This window comes from Hyperolius riggenbachi, chromosome 1 (genome assembly GCF_040937935.1).
Source record: "Hyperolius riggenbachi isolate aHypRig1 chromosome 1, aHypRig1.pri, whole genome shotgun sequence".
Taxonomy (NCBI): domain Eukaryota; kingdom Metazoa; phylum Chordata; class Amphibia; order Anura; family Hyperoliidae; genus Hyperolius; species Hyperolius riggenbachi.
In genome coordinates this window covers 421,481,821-421,500,624 of record NC_090646.1, presented here as the reverse complement: position 1 = coordinate 421,500,624, position 18,804 = coordinate 421,481,821, and the positions used below count along the sequence as shown (strand labels likewise).

The window sequence follows — 18,804 nt, the reverse complement described above, 5'->3', positions numbered from 1 at the left end:
TCACTTTTACCTCCCCATCAGAAATAGATATAAATAAGACAGTGCGTATGCGCAACCCCCTTAGGGCTGGCTCAGACATCCGCCCTGCTTCCAGCGGAGTGGCGTTCAGCAACTTTCAGTGCCTTTCCGGCACGGTCTGTGTTTTTTGTCCCGACAGGGGGACACTAGACACGGTGATTAATTGACCCTGGATGCTACATGTAGCGTCCAAAGTCGCCTCAAACGACAGGGAAAATCGGGATCGGAATGTCGCGTTCACGCAAACCCCAGTAAAAGCCCAGTACATATGCTACCATTCACTTGAATGGGAGCATTTAACAACGAGTCCTGGGTGCCAGCTGTAAACGCCTGCCAAGCCACAGTTGCACACAGCTCAAATGCTTCTCTTTTCTGCTTCTTCCTTCCTCCTGTAGTATCCTGCTGCTCCACAGCTGTTATCACTGAATTACGCTGATTGCCCCAGAGACAACACAGTCGTGTCCTGTTGATCGTGATCCCCTGCCACGCAAGCTCTTCTTCTAGCCTGCATTCCACCCTGATGAGTCTGTCACTCTGCCATTCCAGTAATACCACCCTATCCTGCTCAGCACCTTATACGTCAGTTTATGCAAACGACAACGAAAGCCGACAAGCACACCACACCGGCTCTACTAGATAGATAGATAATACTACAGGAAGCCGCAGTGTTATAGTAATGACACTGTCCCTTTAAAACTGAAACACGCGCACCGGAAATAGTCGCTATTGCACAAACTTTCTATTGGACCTCCGCCCATAGCGTCAGCAGGTCCCAGAATGCACACAGGCATGAGGTAATCACGTGGGGAAACCCAGCAAGGAGCAAGTCACTGTGACCGCAGCAGTGAGAGAGCGAAGCTCCGCCTGCTCTGACGTGTGGAGGTCATAGCACTGGCTGAGGAGCCGCAGGGGAAACAGGACTCCTTCGTCCTTCTTACTCACGTCTTGTTTCTGTAGACACCCCTTTCTTCGCTCAGCCTTGAGATGTCCCAGAGACTAGCTTGTAGCAGCCGGCTGGGCTCCGGCTCGGCAGCAGGTGGAGTAGCAGCAGCGCTGGTTCTACCTGTTCATTCCACGGACGGACTGCTTTCCCTTGGAACTCACGCCGTGGAAGTAGCCCGAGAAATCGCTGCTGTGGATCCGGCGCTACCTGCCAGCAAGAAGAGAGTGGTCCGGGGCTGTATCATGAGCGCCTTACCCTATTACTGCCGCGGAGAGGTGGTACGAGGCTTCGGCAGGGGCTCCAAGGAGCTCGGCATCCCCACAGGTGAGAGCCATCCTCGGGCAGCCTGTGTCTGGGGGGTCGGGAATAGAATGAATGAATATGTATAATACAAATTAGAATTGTATTGTTCTATCAGAGCTACAGAATTCACTAAGTATAAAATTAGCTAATACTGTTAGCTTTTTAGCATTAGATTAGCATAGACAGTACAAGTGCCCCCAATGTCATTCGCAAAGTTACTGATCTCCGTCAGGTCACTGGTGATGGCTCTTAGCGAAGCTTTGTTTTTTGGGGTAAAAAAAATTCTGGCAGCATCAGCCACTACTAGCTTGTTCAATTACTAAGGGTGCCCATTCAGGGTACAAATTTTAGCGAATGATTATATATTTAATAAGATCATTCAAATGGAAAGAAAACCTATTTATTCAATTCACGAAACTAGAGAATCCCACTTGTGATCATATCTCTTATGCTGGGTACACACCATGCTTTTTTTCGGTCAATTTTCTGCCTGATCGAATTCCGATTCGATTCTGTTATCTTTTCTTATCTATTTCCATTCACTTCTATGAGAAATCGACCAGAAAAACGATTGAAAATAAGATCGGACATGTTGGAAAGTATCTATCAAACCTTCTATCTGACACAAAATTGTAAGGTGTATACCTAGCATTAGATTGTAAGCCTCTGGCAGGCATACATTTGAAATCGGCGCCGGTAGACTTGGGTGCAGAACACAGCCGGTATTTGGAAGATCCTGCTTCTGCACAAGTCCGGGCCGAGTTAATTACTATTCCCGCTCCAGGCCACCATGGATAGTGGGGGAATGATATAATTCGGCTTCCAGCGATTGCTGGAGGCCAAATTATTTTTCTTTTTTTCAAGCGACTTCGGTTCCGTCTTCTGACGGCGCCTGACGTTACTCACTGAGCGTCGCTGTATATGTGATTCCCATTATAGTCTATGGTGGCGCCGGCTGCGCCCAAATCTAGCAGCGCTGAAAAGCACTGCTCCGTCTGGCAGGGCCCTCCCTTCCCTAGTGTAGTCTACAGGGGTGTGTGTTCTTTTACTATAACAGCCTGTACTTGTATTACTGGGCCTACCTAACCAGCCCATAATCGCATGATCATGTATCTTGTACCATTTGCCTTGTATAGCTTTGTTTTATGTTGTGTAACCTTATGTCTGTCATCCTTGTATCACTATATATATTTATCGTCCAGCGTTGTAATATGTTGGCGCTTTATAAATACAATAAATAATATCTCCACCAGTTTGACCATATCTATATAAAATAGAAATTGCAAAAGTGGTACGACCTATCATTTCTTTAACAAAATTATTGTTAATACGATCGTTCAGGATCAGTTGGGTCTATTGGCTTTGCGCTAGTCTAGTTTAGGAGACACTGCATCTCCTTGAACTTTTTAAGTTTCAGATTGGCTGAATAGTGAGTGTAGTTTACTACAACCTATCACAACATGTGCTGTGATAGAACTGTTCCCTATGAGCTTTCTTGCTGGGTCCCCTAAAGTAGACTAGCCCCAAAAATTGTAAAGTTAATGGGCACCCCAAGCTACCCAAGTAACTTTATTCACTGACACAAATAATGCAGCTCCACATCTGTGATCCCAGGTGAGTGTTCCTCCTGCTCTTCCCAGCTATTTATCAGAATGGCCGAGCAGAGGTCGGGTGGCCAGGGCTTTGTTCAGGGTGACCAGAACAGGATGAGGCCAGTGAGCAATGCTTGCTTGTGTGATCTGCAGATGTTAAACCCAGCAGTGCTTTCCTGGTTCTCACCTATGTCACACAGGAAACTAGCATGAAGGAGGCTAGGAGCTCTCTGCACCTCAGCCCCATTACCAACAGGGCAGAGATCAGGATCATGATCAAACCCTTAAAGTAAACGGAGCACCTGGGTGCTTCCACATTCAACAAATAAGTAAAACGGACCTCCCACTGTGTAAGCACCCAGCACTGTTAAAAGGTCTATAGAAACTCTTGCTCCACTGCCACTCTGGATAAGAGGAGATAATTAAAAGTAATGTTGGGAAAGCTCATTGTGACACATGGTACTATTTCGGGCACAGATGGTTTCTTGATCTTACTGCTTTACACATGGTCTGCTCTGAGAGTAGGGAGAAGATAAATGCAGCTCATAATTTTTATATTTCTGGCTAGCCCATTACCAAGAAAAGAGGGGGAAAAAAGAAACACAATGGCAATGGAGGAAAGGTAACAAAATAAGTACATCGAAGACTAACAAGGATTCAAATTTGAACAGAACCTCTTCCTTCTTTCTAGATCCACTCAGCTGAATTTTCAATGTGTATGTACAGTAATACAATACACGGAGGTCGATCAAATGGGACATGGGCAAACTGAAAGCTGTAATCGCTCAGTATACACTGGGCATGCCTGACATTTTACAGGCAAAGGAAGAGGCTAAATAATAAGATTGAAAGTGAAAGGTTACTGCAGCATTTTCTAGCTAAAGTTACTGAACTACTCAAAGGACTAGGGCATAGAGGGAAAATCAATTGTTAAATTAGGCTACAGGTTATTCAAAGGAAGGGAATGGAGTACATTACAGGGAAGAGTTTGCTAGGGTATTAACCTCCCTGGCGGTAAGCCCGAGCTGAGCTCGGGCTATGCCGCGCAGGAGGATTTCTCAGGCTCTGTTTGGGCGATTCGCCCCATTCAAAGTGCTGTGCGCGCAGCCAGCACTTTGCTAGCCGCGCGCACAGCTCAATCGTCGCCGCTCTGCGGCGATCGCCCGCACGCAGCGGCTGAAGAGGGCCCCCCGCCAGAGCCCTGCGCTGCCCGGACCAATGAGTTCCGGGCAGCGCTATGGGCTGGATCGAGTGCGGCTGGCGTCAGGACGTCGGCTGACGTACATGACGTCATGCCGATCGTCGCCATGGCGACAGGAGAAGCCAAACAGGGGAATGCGTTATATACGCGCTCCCCTGTTTGCTATTGATGCCGGCGACAATTGCACTAGAGGGCCACATGCGCCCTCTAGTGGTGTTTCATGTAGCTACCACTCTGGTAGCTTTACATGAAACAAAAACAAAACAAAAAAAAAGATTTTTGCCCATTTGCAAAATAAATTAACCGCCAGCGGGGTTAAGGGGCAATAACTTCAATAATAAGCATCACCGGGAGAGCAGGGTTATACACCAATAAGCAGCAATATATATGATAGATATAGGAAGTGTTTCTGCTGCTAAAACCAAGATAAATGTATTCTGAATAATTTACTACATTCTATGTTGTTAGGGTGTCTTTTCATTGAAGTTCGGGGCTCTGTGGCAACCCCCACGTAGTGCTGCGCTCTACAACCACAGCCTGATAGGCAGCCACCGAGCTGTGTGGGGGGGGGGGGGGGGGGGGTGGCGTTAGGTTGTGGCAACACAGATGGAGGTGGCCACAGAGCTTTGGATTTCAACAGAGAGGGTTTGAGTTTGCGATGGGGGTGGGGTTTAACAATAATGGCTTTCCCAATGAACTGGTGATTTTTATATTCCCATTTGATTGCTAAAGCTACATTAGAGTATATGGAGAACATTTGCATTTGAGTGGCAAATTACACTGGAGGTGGTCTTAAACTCTACTATAATGCTGGCCATACATGGCTCGATTTTGCCGCTCGGTTCTTCCGCACGATCGATTTCCCCACTCGATTCTGCAGGCGATTCGCTTATCTTCCGCTCGTTTTTCTTATCTTTTTCCATTGTCCTCAATGCAGAATAGAGTGGCAAAACGATCGGGCGGGAGATTGGACGTGTCAGAAATTATCAAGCCATCTAAATGACTCAGAATCGAGCCGGGTATTCCCAGCATAAGTTATTTTTACTTTCACTTAAGGAACTTTGTGAATGTTACAGCAAACTTTTTTTCATTTGAGCTCATCTCTGCCATCACACACACACACACACACACACACACACACACACACACACACACACACACACACACACACACACACACACACACACACACACACACACACACACACACACACACACACACACACACACACACACACACACACACACACACACACACACACACACACACACACACACACACACACACACACACACACACACACACACACACACACACACACACACACACACACTATTTTACTAAAACACAAAAACACATTGTTATAATTTATAACTTGCAGGATGTGCTGTCTGTGTCAGAGGGGCTGTTCCCATTTTGCTGTCTGGAAATTAGATATCTCAGGCCTGAAACCCACTAGGAGCGCTTTGTGATTTGAACAGCTCTTGCTAATGTAATGTTATGGATGTGATCCCTCTAGAGTGATGTGATTTTATAAAAATCCCCCATAGCACTCCATTAGCAAGAGCTTTTTAAAATCACTAGCGCTTAGAAAAGGCCGCTAGTTGGTTTGAGCCCTCACACTGAATCGAAACCGTTTTGATTTTGAACTTCAGTTGCCTCTGAGATAACACTATTTACAGAGCAGTGAGAGGGAGGCATTTCAGGGAACAGTTACTATTGACATTGGAACTGAGTCACTAAGACAGGAAGTGAGGATATCCAAGAAATAGGATATCACAGACTCAAACGTGTATATACTCCTGGCTCAGAGGAGAATATACAGATTGCATTTAAATAAATAAAAGCTGAGTTTAGGTTTAGGCCCTCGCTATTTGGAAGCATTGCAGCAACTGCACCCCCCTCAGGCCTAATTCTACAATTCTTTCCAGAGAAAACATTGTACCGCTTTTAGAAACTAAAATATGGAATGAAGCATACTGCTTAGGAGGTAATGACATCTGTTATGCAATGCAGCAGTGTGAACAGGTATTTAATTTTTCACTAAGTGAATGACATAGATGGCAGGAAAAGGTTTTTTTAATTGTAAAAAGTGTCTTTGCATTGACCTTTACTATTTTATATACAAATCTGTTTTTTTTTTCTTTGTCTATGACATTATAAAGTATATTCCTTGTTTGAATTTCAGCTAATTTCCCTGAAGATGTTGTGGACGATCTTCCTGCAGACTTAACTACTGGCATCTACTATGGTTGGGGCTGTGTTGGAGATGGAGAAGTTTACAAAATGGTTATGAGTATTGGCTGGAATCCTTACTACAAGAACACTAAGAAATCTGCGGTAAGGTATATTGGACCATATGGAATTCACTTTTTCCCCCATGTTTTCTCCTGGTGATATTTTTTTCATCTACTTATTTATTTATTTTTAGTACTTTTTCAATCGCAGAGTACTAAAAACTTATTTTAAACAGAAGATAAAAGATTATCTCAATGAGAAAACTTAGGAGAAAAAGGAAATTGAATTAGGGCCATTATCATTTTATTAATGTTTTCTAAAGCACATGGGGAGAAATATAGAATCCAATAGAAACCAACACTAGTGACAGCCCATTAAGTATTACACAAAGCTTAAAGCCATATCTACACGATACTATTTTTTATTCGATTCAATCTGACATGTCTGATCGGGATTTGATTCAATTTGCCATTGCAAAACAATGGCGAATCGAATCCCGATTGGACATGACGGATTGAATTGAATCGTATCGCACCAAAAAAAAATAAAAAATGTATCGTGTAGATGGGGCTTTAGGGACTTTACCTTAGATGAAGGAAGTAGTGCTGAAGTACAGCTTCCGCTGCTACTCATGTTTCTGAGCAAGACCCCTTAATAAAGGACACGAGATTGGCAAATCGTCACTTATTGTTCTTTTACCATTGCAATGGTATCCATTTTTGATCTGTAGTAAATATTTGCATTTTAAGAACACCAGGAGTGCTAAGGAAGAAGAAAAGTACTGTAAATAATAAACATAGGTATAGTTGCCATTTTTTTTCATTCTTGTTTAGCTATTTCCCAACAGCCCAGAGGCGGTGGAAAGTAGCCGTGCACAAATGAGTGCACGGCACCCACGGCTGTATTCCAGTCCTATACCCCGCAAAACAGATCACTTTAAAATGTCTGTTTACAGGAAGAGGTTAAAGTATTGATTTACCCTTTTGGATTTGTCAATGTTGATCAGGGAGAATAGTGGATTATGCCATTAATTGGACAATTGTGATATTTGTAGTTCCACAGAAATATTCATTGAGAAATGCAGTCATGTGACCCAGGGATCCATTTAGAAAACATGCTTTCAACAGTTACAATGGTAGAATACTGAAAGGCTGTCCTTGGTTTATAGTAGTGACCAGGGCTGTGGAGTCGGAGTCAAGGAGTCGGGGCAATTTTGGGCTCCCGGAGTTGGAGTCGTGGTTTCAGAAACTGAGGAGTTGGGAGTCGGAGTCACGTGATTTTTTTTGTACAAAATCCACAGCCCTGTTAAGTATTAGACTAAGGAGTCAGAGTCGGGGAGTCAGTCTGAGCAATTTTGGGTACCCGGAGTCGGAGTTAGAGTTGGAGTCGGAGTCATGGTTTCAGAAACTGAGGAGTTGGAGTCGGAAGATTTTTGTACCGACTCCACAGCCCTGGTAGTGACAACCAATTTGCTGGTTTCTCAAGGTTTGGAATATACTCAAATCTTATTTACATTCAAATGTGTACAGTATATTTGACTATTTATAATGTATGCTTCTGTTCATTTTCAGGAAACCCACATAATTCATCAGTTTGATGAAGACTTCTATGGTGAAATGCTTAGTACAGTTATTGTGGGCTACATCAGGCCGGAACGAAGTTTTGATTCTCTAGGTGAGCATGCACATGGGAAGCACAGGGTAAAGTGGGGCCACACTTGTAAAATCTGGCAAAAAATGAAAACAAAGTTCCCATTTATTTTTAACAATATTGATTGTTTCACAGTCCATATTTCAGTGAGCATCATTTGAATCCTGCTAAATAGTTAGTTAGGCCTCGTGCACATCTAAATAGTGCATTTGGCCGTGCGATTGGAATCCAACGTATACGATCGCACACAATTTGCGCCGCTACCTGCTGCGCTGCTACTCCCATTTATTACAGTGAATAGGTCAGCTCTGCGCTTGAGGCCAGAATGCATGCAGCAGTATGCAAGTGCATCATAGCGCATCGTACTGCTGAGCAGTGCATATGATGTGAACAGCAGAAGGCCTGTCTATGCCCTTCTGCCGTTCTTGCATGTCGCACATCATACGTGCTTCCAAATGTGCACAGGAAGCGCGTATAATGTGATCGAGGCCTAACTTAGCAGCATGTTTATTTAGCTAGTTACATGTGAAAAAAAAGCGGCTCTGTAGTGTGTATTAGCCAGCCTCCTTATAATCAGCATTTGCTAGTTATAAAACCTGAATTATCGCAAATATTTTTTTTTTTTTTTTTAAGAAATCAAACTTGTTTTCCATAGCATTTTTAGTAAGAGTGCTTTTTGGACCATTGTAGCCCATTACTCACTCCAATGAGTTCCGATTCACCATGAGCTTGCTGGACAGTCTGTACCTCTAGTTATAAAACATCTGTTAGTGTCTGCTAACAGTGCAGTCTGACGCTTATTGCATGGTAATGACAGCAGCTCAGCTTTGTAGTAGGGCAGAATTAGTGTTAGGAGCTACTTTTTTAAACACAAATGGTGACCTTTATGCTCCATATTAAATAATTGATGTGGGGATAATGGGACAGCATACGGTAATTTTCGCCATAGTGCCCCTTTAACTTTGCAGCTTCACTAGTGGTTACCTCGCTTGAATTTTTTTTTTTTTTTTTTTTTTTTTTTTTATATAAATCCTTTTATTTTTCTATAAATCTTTTATTTATAGATATGGTATTCTTTTCTTTCAAAAAAACCATTTTTTTTTTGGCTGTGGACATATCGAGGTGAGCGGACTTGCCTAAAAGCTCCTAGTTGTACCTTATTTGTCCAAAGGGTGCTCTTTCAGAAGCATTCTGACTTGTCTGTATGCATTTTAGCAGGTTTGTCTGGCTTTTTTGTCTCTTTCAAGCAACAGTAGACTACTCCTTAGAGTTGTCCCACTGAGCCTTAGCACTCAAATAGTGACAGATAATGCCATCAGACATAATAGACCTTGGCTTTGGAGTCCAGTTTGTATTTCTTTGGAAGTTGTCCTTGGCTGATGCCAAACAGCTGAGTGTCTACCTCTCAACATTCAAATACGCCAAATGATTGTGAACACAATTTATTTAGAGCTGATTTACCTACCTTCTCTGGCTCCAGTGGAGGCTCTGTTGCGGCTCTTCCCATGGAGATAGGCGAAAATAGCCGATCTCCGCTTTGTTCGCTCTACTGTGCAGGCGCAGGAGACTTGCTCCTGCGCAGTAGAACGGCCGGACAGCGATCGGCTATTTCTGCCTATCTCTGAGGCAGAGAGCTGATACTGCGCTTGCGCTGGAGCCGGGGAGGTAAATATTTACATCCCCACCGTTCCCGGAGCTTTTTTGCTGCCGCCGTGGGACCGAAGAGGACGGGGGAAGCCTCAATAGGATCCGGAGGCTTCCCCCACCCGAGGTGAGTACCCCCCAGGGAAGGTTTTTTAATTTACAGGTTTTCATCCAAGGTGAAAAAAAAATTGAAATAAACTATTGCATTTATTCTCCTTCTCGTAAAAAATAATTTTTTAGCTTTCCCAGTTTTATTTTATATTTAAATCTAATTTTGACGTTTTTACTGTTTCATGGCCTCTTCTCAATGACACATTCATTGAAGTATGCCAGAGCTAAAATCTATGAACTATTGCCCCTTTTTATGTCTTTTTGCTCTCAGAAGCCATTTTCTGCCAGGAAAGTGTTTTATAGCTGTAATTCCTTATCAGTGAGGGTTACACTATAATATGGGGTCGGGGTGACCGATGCGCTCCTCACAGTAAGATTAATAATAAATCACAAACCAGCCTGCCTGGTGCGCTTTCAATCAGCAGGGGTGTATGCCCTTAAGTAAATAATATATTGGTAAGATAATAGCGCTCAACAGGTCTTTCTATATAATCCTTGGATTCAAAATAGCCTCACTAGGTTTACATCATACTCCTCACATTAAGATATATATTGAAGAATGTTTAAAACAGGGACTCAAAAGGTCCTAATATAGCAGTCCCGCTGCTCCACTTCGGGAACACTAAAGGTCCAATTGATGATGGTATTCTTCTAAAACACACACTGATATCTTTACAAAACACAACTTGATCATCAGAAAAAGTCCTAGTTCTCAGGTCCCAAATATAAACGCTGCCTGGATCAGGGAGAAAATTCTACAGCAGCATGCTTTATCCTCATAGAGGCAATATTTATGCTCACCAAACTGAATTGCCAATCACAACAGTTGGCAGAGATCGCGTCTGGCCCAGCCTGTCATGATTCCAATCCTGCTGTATCTTCAGCCGTTTTCCAGACGTACATGCAAAAGAAGGGTACACTCTATGGTATAGTACGTTTGAGGACCATCACCCCAAAGTGAACCACACACAATCTGAATAAAGTGACCCAACACCTAGGTATCTTCCTCATGCACAGTCTGTAGTGAAGTACTAGCCTCTTACCAAATGTTCTGGCTGATCCAGCTTGACCAGCATGCTGGCTTATTCAACAACCCTTTTCCTTCACAGCATCCATATAGCAGCTTCACCTTAGGCTCAAACAAACACTGGCATAGCGTAATACTGTTTTATTTCACATAAAAAGGTTTAAAATTGCACTGCAGATAAAAATGCGCATATCAGTAAAATTCCACGTGGTCTAGCGTCTCCTTACGCGTTTTGGACTCCGCCCAACTAGTTTCGTCACTGGATGACTCATCAGGGGCATGGCCCAACTACGGAGGAGACGCTATTTATGTACACTCTACTTCCATACTCTTCATGTGTTAAGGTGCCGCCCACCTACTTGCAACAATAGGCGTAATCAGCCACTCCTCCTTTGCCCACTGCCGTCCTCCCCTTCTACTCGAACAGCCAGAAAACCGCCTACCCAGCAGCCCCATTGATTTCTCCGCACTAATGCGGATAAAGGAATCTTCAGCCAATCATTTCGGACTCCGTCTGGCAACTACCCAATAGCGCCATCCCACACACCACTAGGTACCGCCCCCTCCCAGTTACCATGGTGTTAGAAAAAACAGCGCAACAGCGCTTCGTAAACAAACATCTCTGATGCCCGTGTACTACCCGTGTGCACACACCAGGTTACAGTGTACACTGGGCACAGTATAGCTCTCGGTTGACTTTCTGTTAGATTAAATTGAATACATTCCCCTACATATACTTAATACTTAAATTCACTTCGCTCTTATGTCTATTTTTAGCTTTTCAATGGCTCAAATAGCCCTCTTCTACATACTGTCATTACCAGCACAGCAGGAGTAAATTATATGCAGGTTGGGGCAGTCACATCATTGCCATATACTTCATTTCTCTCATGGGGTCCTCGTGTCAAGACACCCACTCTCTTGGGTGGGCTATGCTGCCCCCCTATCTATCAGTATCAATTACTGGAGTCATCCGGTGACGAAACTAGTTGGGCGGAGTCCAAAACGCGTAAGGAGACGCTAGACCACGTGGAATTTTACTGATATGCGCATTTTTATCTGCAGTGCAATTTTAAACCTTTTTATGTGAAATAAAACAGTATTACGCTATGCCAGTGTTTGTTTGAGCCTAAGGTGAAGCTGCTATATGGATGCTGTGAAGGAAAAGGGTTGTTGAATAAGCCAGCATGCTGGTCAAGCTGGATCAGCCAGAACATTTGGTAAGAGGCTAGTACTTCTCCACTACAGACTGTGCATGAGGAAGATGCCTAGGTGTTGGGTCACTTTATTCAGATTGTGTGTGGTTCACTTTGGGGTGATGGTCCTCAAACGTACTATACCATAGAGTGTACCCTTCTTTTGCATGTACGTCTGGAAAACGGCTGAAGATACAGCAGGATTGGAATCATTTGACAGGCTGGGCCAGACGCGATCTCTGCCAACTGTTGTGATTGGCAATTCAGTTTGGTGAGCATAAATATTGCCTCTATGAGGATAAAGCATGCTGCTGTAGAATTTTCTCCCTGATCCAGGCAGCGTTTATATTTGGGACCTGAGAACTAGGACTTTTTCTGATGATCAAGTTGTGTTTTGTAAAGATATCAGTGTGTGTTTTAGAAGAATACCATCATCAATTGGACCTTTAGTGTTCCCGAAGTGGAGCAGCGGGACTGCTATATTAGGACCTTTTGAGTCCCTGTTTTAAACATTCTTCAATATATATCTTAATGTGAGGAGTATGATGTAAACCTAGTGAGGCTATTTTGAATCCAAGGATTATATAGAAAGACCTGTTGAGGGTTACACTATAGTCCGACCCAGTCCCGACACGGACAAAAAAAACGGTCACTTGCATACCTGATTTTTTTTTTTTATTTTTTTTTTATTTTTTTTTTTTTCTTTCTTTCTTTCTTTCAAGCAGTGTGAAAGTAAAATGGGAACGCAGCCTATTTGTGTGGTTGGCACTGTACTTACACATGTCTATCTCATTATGCCACATGTCACCTCGGTTGTCCTTCAAGAGTGCTTTGCAATACAAGCAAAACATTTTGTAAAATTTTGACTTGATATACAAGCAAACATAAAGTATAATTGCTTCATATCATCACAACTGAGTCGATAGTTCTTCTCCCTTTTGGCACTGCAGGATTGTGCTTAATTGTACTTAATCTGAGTGTGCAAATCGCATTTCCTTGAAATCCTCAACTGTCATAGTTCCTAGTTAAAGCCACACAAAAAAAATAAAAAAAAGTTGGGGCGAGCCAACAGATGGCAATGCTTCTTAGTTATAGTGAAAGTCTTTACATTTTTATTTTATACTATTTTACTGTAACTGTTTTAGGATTGTGAAATGAATCAGCTAGGTTTCTATTGATTCTTATAGGGAAATTTGCTTTAATATGAGTAACCCTCCCCCCCCCCCCCCCCATATACATTACCTGAAGCTGGCTCCAGGTCCTCTTCTCCGCGCTGCACCGCATCCCAGCATCCCGCACTGCATCCCAGCGTACACTCTGTCACTCCGTGACCAGGAAGTTCAAATAGAGCGCCCTCTATTTGAACTTCCTGGTCACTGGAGTGACACAGGAAGTTAATGTACGCTGGGATGGAGCAGGAACAGGGCAGTGCAGTGCGGAGGAGATGCCCAGGAGCCAGCGTCAGGTAATGTGTATCTGTATCGGATCGGCCGCCGCTAGCGACGCGCTCCTTACCCGCGGGTGATTGAAGGACCGATCCGATTTCTGGAGGAAATCGGATCGGCGGGTGCGTTTAGCGCTAACGATTGGCAGCAGATTCGATCCCAGTGATCGAATCTGCTGTCGAAACGGCGGCAAATCGGGCCAGTGTATGGCCGGCTTAAGGCTTCAGTGTACTAGTTAAAATAAATGGATCATTTTGAAATGAAAAGAAAAAAACACTAATCCAATTTTAAATGATCCTTTCTTGGGGTACCAACAAATGTTTAGGTCGTTTTACGATGTCATGGTAGAACAAGCATGCATGTGAGTGGAAACACCTGGTCTCCCAGAATGTGCCACGGCAGTACACACTTGCACACACACTTACACACTTGCACACACACTTACACACTTGCACACACACTTACACACTTGCACACACACTTACACACTTGCACACACACTTACACACTTGCACACACACTTACACACTTGCACACACACTTACACACTTGCACACACACTTACACACTTGCACACACACTTACACACTTGCACACACACTTACACACTTGCACACACACTTACACACTTGCACACACACTTACACACTTGCGCACACACACTTACACACTTGCGCACACACACTTACACACTTGCGCACACACACTTACACACTTGCGCACACACACTTACACACTTGCGCACACACACTTACACACTTGCACACACACTTGCACACACACTTGCACACTTGCACACACACTTACACTTGCGCGCGCGCGCGCACACACACTTACACTTCATGATGCTGAAACCAGGATAATTAACTTAAAAATGGGTATCCCAAATAACCTTGCAATGAACTGTCTCTTTAAGAGGTTGATACTAATCGCCATTAACAGCCTATTTTCCTTACTGTCATTCCTCAGCTATACAGGATACATAGCTAATTGGATTTAATCAGTGTCTTATTTAAATAGCTGAAAATTCTGTACTTCATATCTACTGTATACCGTAACTAGCTTTGTGACCATGGTGATCCCATGAAATCCTTCAACTTGTGAATGAACATTCAACTAAGAACTGCTAATTGGCAATCATCTTGTTTCTGGTCTTAAACCTGTCATCAGCAGGATATTGTGAAGGTCTCATGACACTATAAGAGAACACCCCAGGTGCCTGATGTGGTTTCCTCAGGGTTTGCAGTGTTAAAATAATGTGTTATACTCCAGTTTATGCACGCAAGCACATACATTTAAAGTGTACCTGAGATGAAGGGGACTAAAAGGTTTATACATACCTGGGCTTTCCTCGAGCCCCATCCGCGCAGATTGTTCCCATGCTGGCGTCTATATCCTCCTAGATGCTCCAGTAGCGGCCCCAACAGCTCCTCTCTTTAAAGGGGCCCATACAACGATTTTCCCACCGATATACAGCCGTTTCGATCAGTGACCACCACCACAGATTGTGAACGGTTTCAGGTTGAAATCGGTTTGCAGTAAAGGTGGCCATACGATCTCTCTCTGATCAGATTCGATCAGAGAGGGATCTATCTGTTGGTCGAATCTGATGGCAAATCGACCAGTGTATGGCCACCTTAAGGTACACATAAGCAGTATTGAGTTTCTGTCAGGAAGGATGAACTCCCAAGTCAGATAAACAAAAAGCTCTTGTTTTTGTGAACATCTGAACAGTATAATCTCGTTATAGTAAACTCTGATACAGTAAAACTTCTGACCTAGTAATCTAAAAGTCTAGGCCCGGCCAAGTGTCATTATAAGTATATTGGGTAACTCCTGGAAAAGTAAACCCTGATATAATAGAACTTCTGTCATAGTAAACTTTTGGGGGGAAGGGGGCTGTAGTATTCTGTATACGGCTATAGTGGAAAGACCCCAAGAAGCATCTACTGGTGAGACCTATGCTTCCTGTGTAAGCTGCTTCTGATTACTGAGGGAATTGCCGATCATCTGTGACTTGCTTTTGCAACACTACTGTGTCATCCAGACTGCACAGAAATGTGGACAGAAGAGCACACTATCAGTACTGTTCCTTCATTAAAGTAAACCTGTAATGAAAAAAAGTGCCCCTGGGGGGAGTACTTGCCTCTGGATCTTAAAGAGGCTTCCCCCGTCCTTAAGCCTCAGGGATCCAGCTCTGGCAGCCCCCCGAACAGCACACAGCAGTATTCACAATCAGTCTTCTGTGCAGGTGCAGTACCCGTTTCATATTGGGCACCGGCAGAAATAACTGAGGCATGTTACATTACATTTGCCTCTGTAATTACCAATTCTGTATTTTGTTCGTGTCCATATTTGATGTACACCATTGTCTGTATTATGTACCCCATGTTTTTTTGTTCTACTTGCACAGCGTCACGGACTATGTTGGTGCTTTGTAAATCAATAATTTGTTGTTTTTGAGATGGCAGGCAGTTTGAAAAGTTGAACTGTTCAGCACATTTTGTTTACCCGTTCAAAGCAATTTTGCAGTGGTGCTGAAATAAAGCCTCATACAAGGACTTTTTCCCCATACCAGGGCAGTTCAGGGCAGAGTCTCCACAGATATGCCGCTAACCTGTAGGCTATGACTTGTTCTGTTTATATGGAGATGGGGTGGCAGCAAAAGAACAATGGCCTACCCTTTGCTGAGAAGATTCACTGGGCAGAGTCCCACGTATTGAGGGGGAGCAGAGGCAGGGACTGCTGTGCACACGCTAGATTCTGGGCAGAGGCAGCACTGCCTAGTTGTGTTTTCCAAGAAATTCACTGTTGTGTATGAATCCCCTAAATGTGCACAGATATACGGTCTCTTGGATCATTCCAAAGACACAAAAGAAGAAACACGGGTGTATCTTGTGTAGACTGCTACTAGATTCTTAGTAGCTGCTGAGTGCACCACTGTCTTCTGCTGTTATGATATAGGTTTTATTGTATGTTAAGTTTTGCAATAAGCCACGGGAAAAAAATATACTAAACTTGGTGCGTCTATGGTCCAGGGTTGTCTTCTAAATGCTCTCCCCAAATTATTGTCCTTTTTCCTGCCCCCCTTGCAGTTCTCCTCCTGTCCCACCTTTTTTCCTCCTCCTGGTAGCTGCGGGTATCACTCACCTGCCCCGATGCCCTTGATGATCAGCTGCTGTCATCCTTCAATGTCTTCCTGCGTTCTTTCACTCCCCCTGTAACGCAATTAAGTGGCGACAGCTGCTGCGTGCAGCACTCACCTGATCCTTGGAGCCCATGCGTTCAGCTGCTTGTGCCTCTCACTCCTTTCCCCTAGTGCCGGTACTTCCTGGTCGCATCAAGACGTGACCAGCACTAGGGGGAAAGGGTGAGCGAGACAAGCGGCTGATCATGCAGGTTCCAGGAATAAGGTGCGTTATGCTTGCAACGCCACCACTTAATTACAGGGGGAGAGGAAGAGTGCAAGAGGACACCGGAGGGGGACAGCAGCTGATCATCACGGGCATCGGGCCAGGTGAGTGGTGCCCGCAGCTGCTGCTACAACTTACTTTATGCAGGGAAAGCAGAGCAAGAGATCGGTGACAATACAGGAAGTCCCCAGACATTGCGGGGGGTCGGGAGCTTGTATCGACAAGCGCTCGTAAGTTGGGGGCTTCCTGTATTCTGACTTTAAGACGCAGGGATATTTTCTCCCCACTTTTGGGGGAAAGGAAGTGCGTCTTCTAGTCTGAAAAATGTACCTGTCATCTTGCATAAAAAACCCAAAGATAGTTACATGTTCTCTAGTGTCTGGCTCAAGCTTTACAATAGTCTGTAGTGAATCATGAAATATGTTCTATTTTATGTCTGTGATGTAGACTGTATATGAACAGACTCTTACATCGTCTGCACCTGAAACTGAGATTATAAATTCAGCTTTTTTTTTTGTTTGTTTTCTTTGCAGATGCTTTAATTGCTGCTATTCATGGTGATATTGAAGAAGCCAAAAAACAGTTGGACCAGCCTGAATTCAGGAAGCTGAAAGATAAATACTTCAAGAATTCACATAAAATAATGAATGGTCATTAACGCTGGCAACTCACATGGCCACATAGCGTATACATTTGCACTCTTAATAAAGTGTTCGGTTGCAGATAGTCTAGCTGACCAACCACATCTCATGAAAGCCTGTTTATATATTTACTGTTTTAAAATATATTTACAATATGCGTACATCTGACAAAGGTGGCCTTCTGACTTAGGCTCGGGTCACAAGAATGGTTGTGAATCATCAAGGTGTAGCTACAGTTTCATTTGACGAACTGCTGTAAATGCATTCACTTGCATTTTGAAAATGCTTAGGCAGTTGTCGAATATTGGTTGAAGGCAAGAGAACCTGTTAACTACTATGCTTCATAACCATGCCTTATGAACCAAGCCTTATTGAGCACTTTTTATATATATATATATATATATATATATATATATATATATATATATATATATATATATATATATATATATATATATATATATATATATATATATATATATATATATATATATATATATATATATATATATATATATATGCCCATCACAAACCTTGGCTATTCTTAAAGGGAACCTTAACTCAAAAACAAAAACCATGAGTTTTACTTACCTGGGGCATCTACCAGCCCCCTGCAGCCATCCTGTGCCCTCGCAGTCACTCATGGCTCCTTCGGTCCCCCGCTGCCAGCTGTTTTTTTTTTTTTTTTTTTTACGCATTGCACCCGTAACACGTAAAAATGTACTTGTTAATGTCCGCAATAGCTTTCTGCACCCGTACAAATGTGTAAAAATGTACGCATGGCGGCTGGCGGACTCCCAGTCGGCAAAAACAAAACAAAACTAGCTGGCAGCGGGGGACCGGAGAAGCCATGAGTGACTGTGAGGGCACAGGATGGCTACAGGGGGCTGGTAGATGGCCCAGGTAAGTGAAACTCATGGTTTGTTTGTTTTTTTGTTGTTGGTTTTTTTTTTTTTTGTTTTTTTTAGTTAAGGTTCCCTTTAACATAAAGTGCATGCTAAAATGATCAATAGTTCTGTAAACGCCAGGCCGCATAAATATGCAAATTTTCACTTTAATTGTGAAACGCAGACCTGACCTAGCCTTCCACGATGGAAGACGTCATCGATCAGCAACACAGTACAATAGCTTAACTCTTAATTTTTAGTTGCATGCTGACGTATGTAACCTTTTATATTTATTGATTACTTTGACGTGCAGTTTTACCAGATGGTAACGCCTGGTTATAAATTTTGTTATGATTTATTCCAGTTTAATTGAGTTACAGGATGTACACTGTAAACATTCTATATTCCATATTTTTTCAGATATTTTACATAACCTTTTATCAAAGCTGGAAAAGCATGCTGGGTGAGAAATGTGAACCTCTAAGCAGCATGCAG

General features: G+C 43.2%; 1 protein-coding gene across 1 annotated transcript; it reads left to right on the top strand.

Annotated features, from left to right (window-relative positions):
* The first annotated feature begins 844 nt into the window (after nt 1–844).
* RFK (riboflavin kinase) lies at nt 845–17,536 on the top strand. The gene is made up of 4 exons (XM_068271417.1): nt 845–1,285; nt 6,246–6,397; nt 7,867–7,969; nt 17,315–17,536. The coding sequence occupies exons 1-4, from the start codon at nt 1,003–1,005 to the stop codon at nt 17,437–17,439; spliced, it is 663 nt and encodes a 220-aa protein (XP_068127518.1). The 5' UTR covers nt 845–1,002; the 3' UTR covers nt 17,440–17,536.
* The last annotated feature ends 1,268 nt before the right edge of the window (nt 17,537–18,804 follow it).

What these genes read in the sequence shown, in the direction of transcription:
- RFK (XM_068271417.1), top strand. Translation starts at nt 1,003, where the DNA reads ATGTCCCAGAGACTAGCTTGTAGCAGCCGGCTGGGCTCCGGCTCGGCA. An exon ending in GGAGCTCGGCATCCCCACAG is followed by an intron (nt 1,286 to 6,245) that starts GTGAGAGCCATC and finishes TTTGAATTTCAG; the next exon opens with CTAATTTCCCTGAAGATGTT. An exon ending in ACGAAGTTTTGATTCTCTAG is followed by an intron (nt 7,970 to 17,314) that starts GTGAGCATGCAC and finishes TTTTCTTTGCAG; the next exon opens with ATGCTTTAATTGCTGCTATT.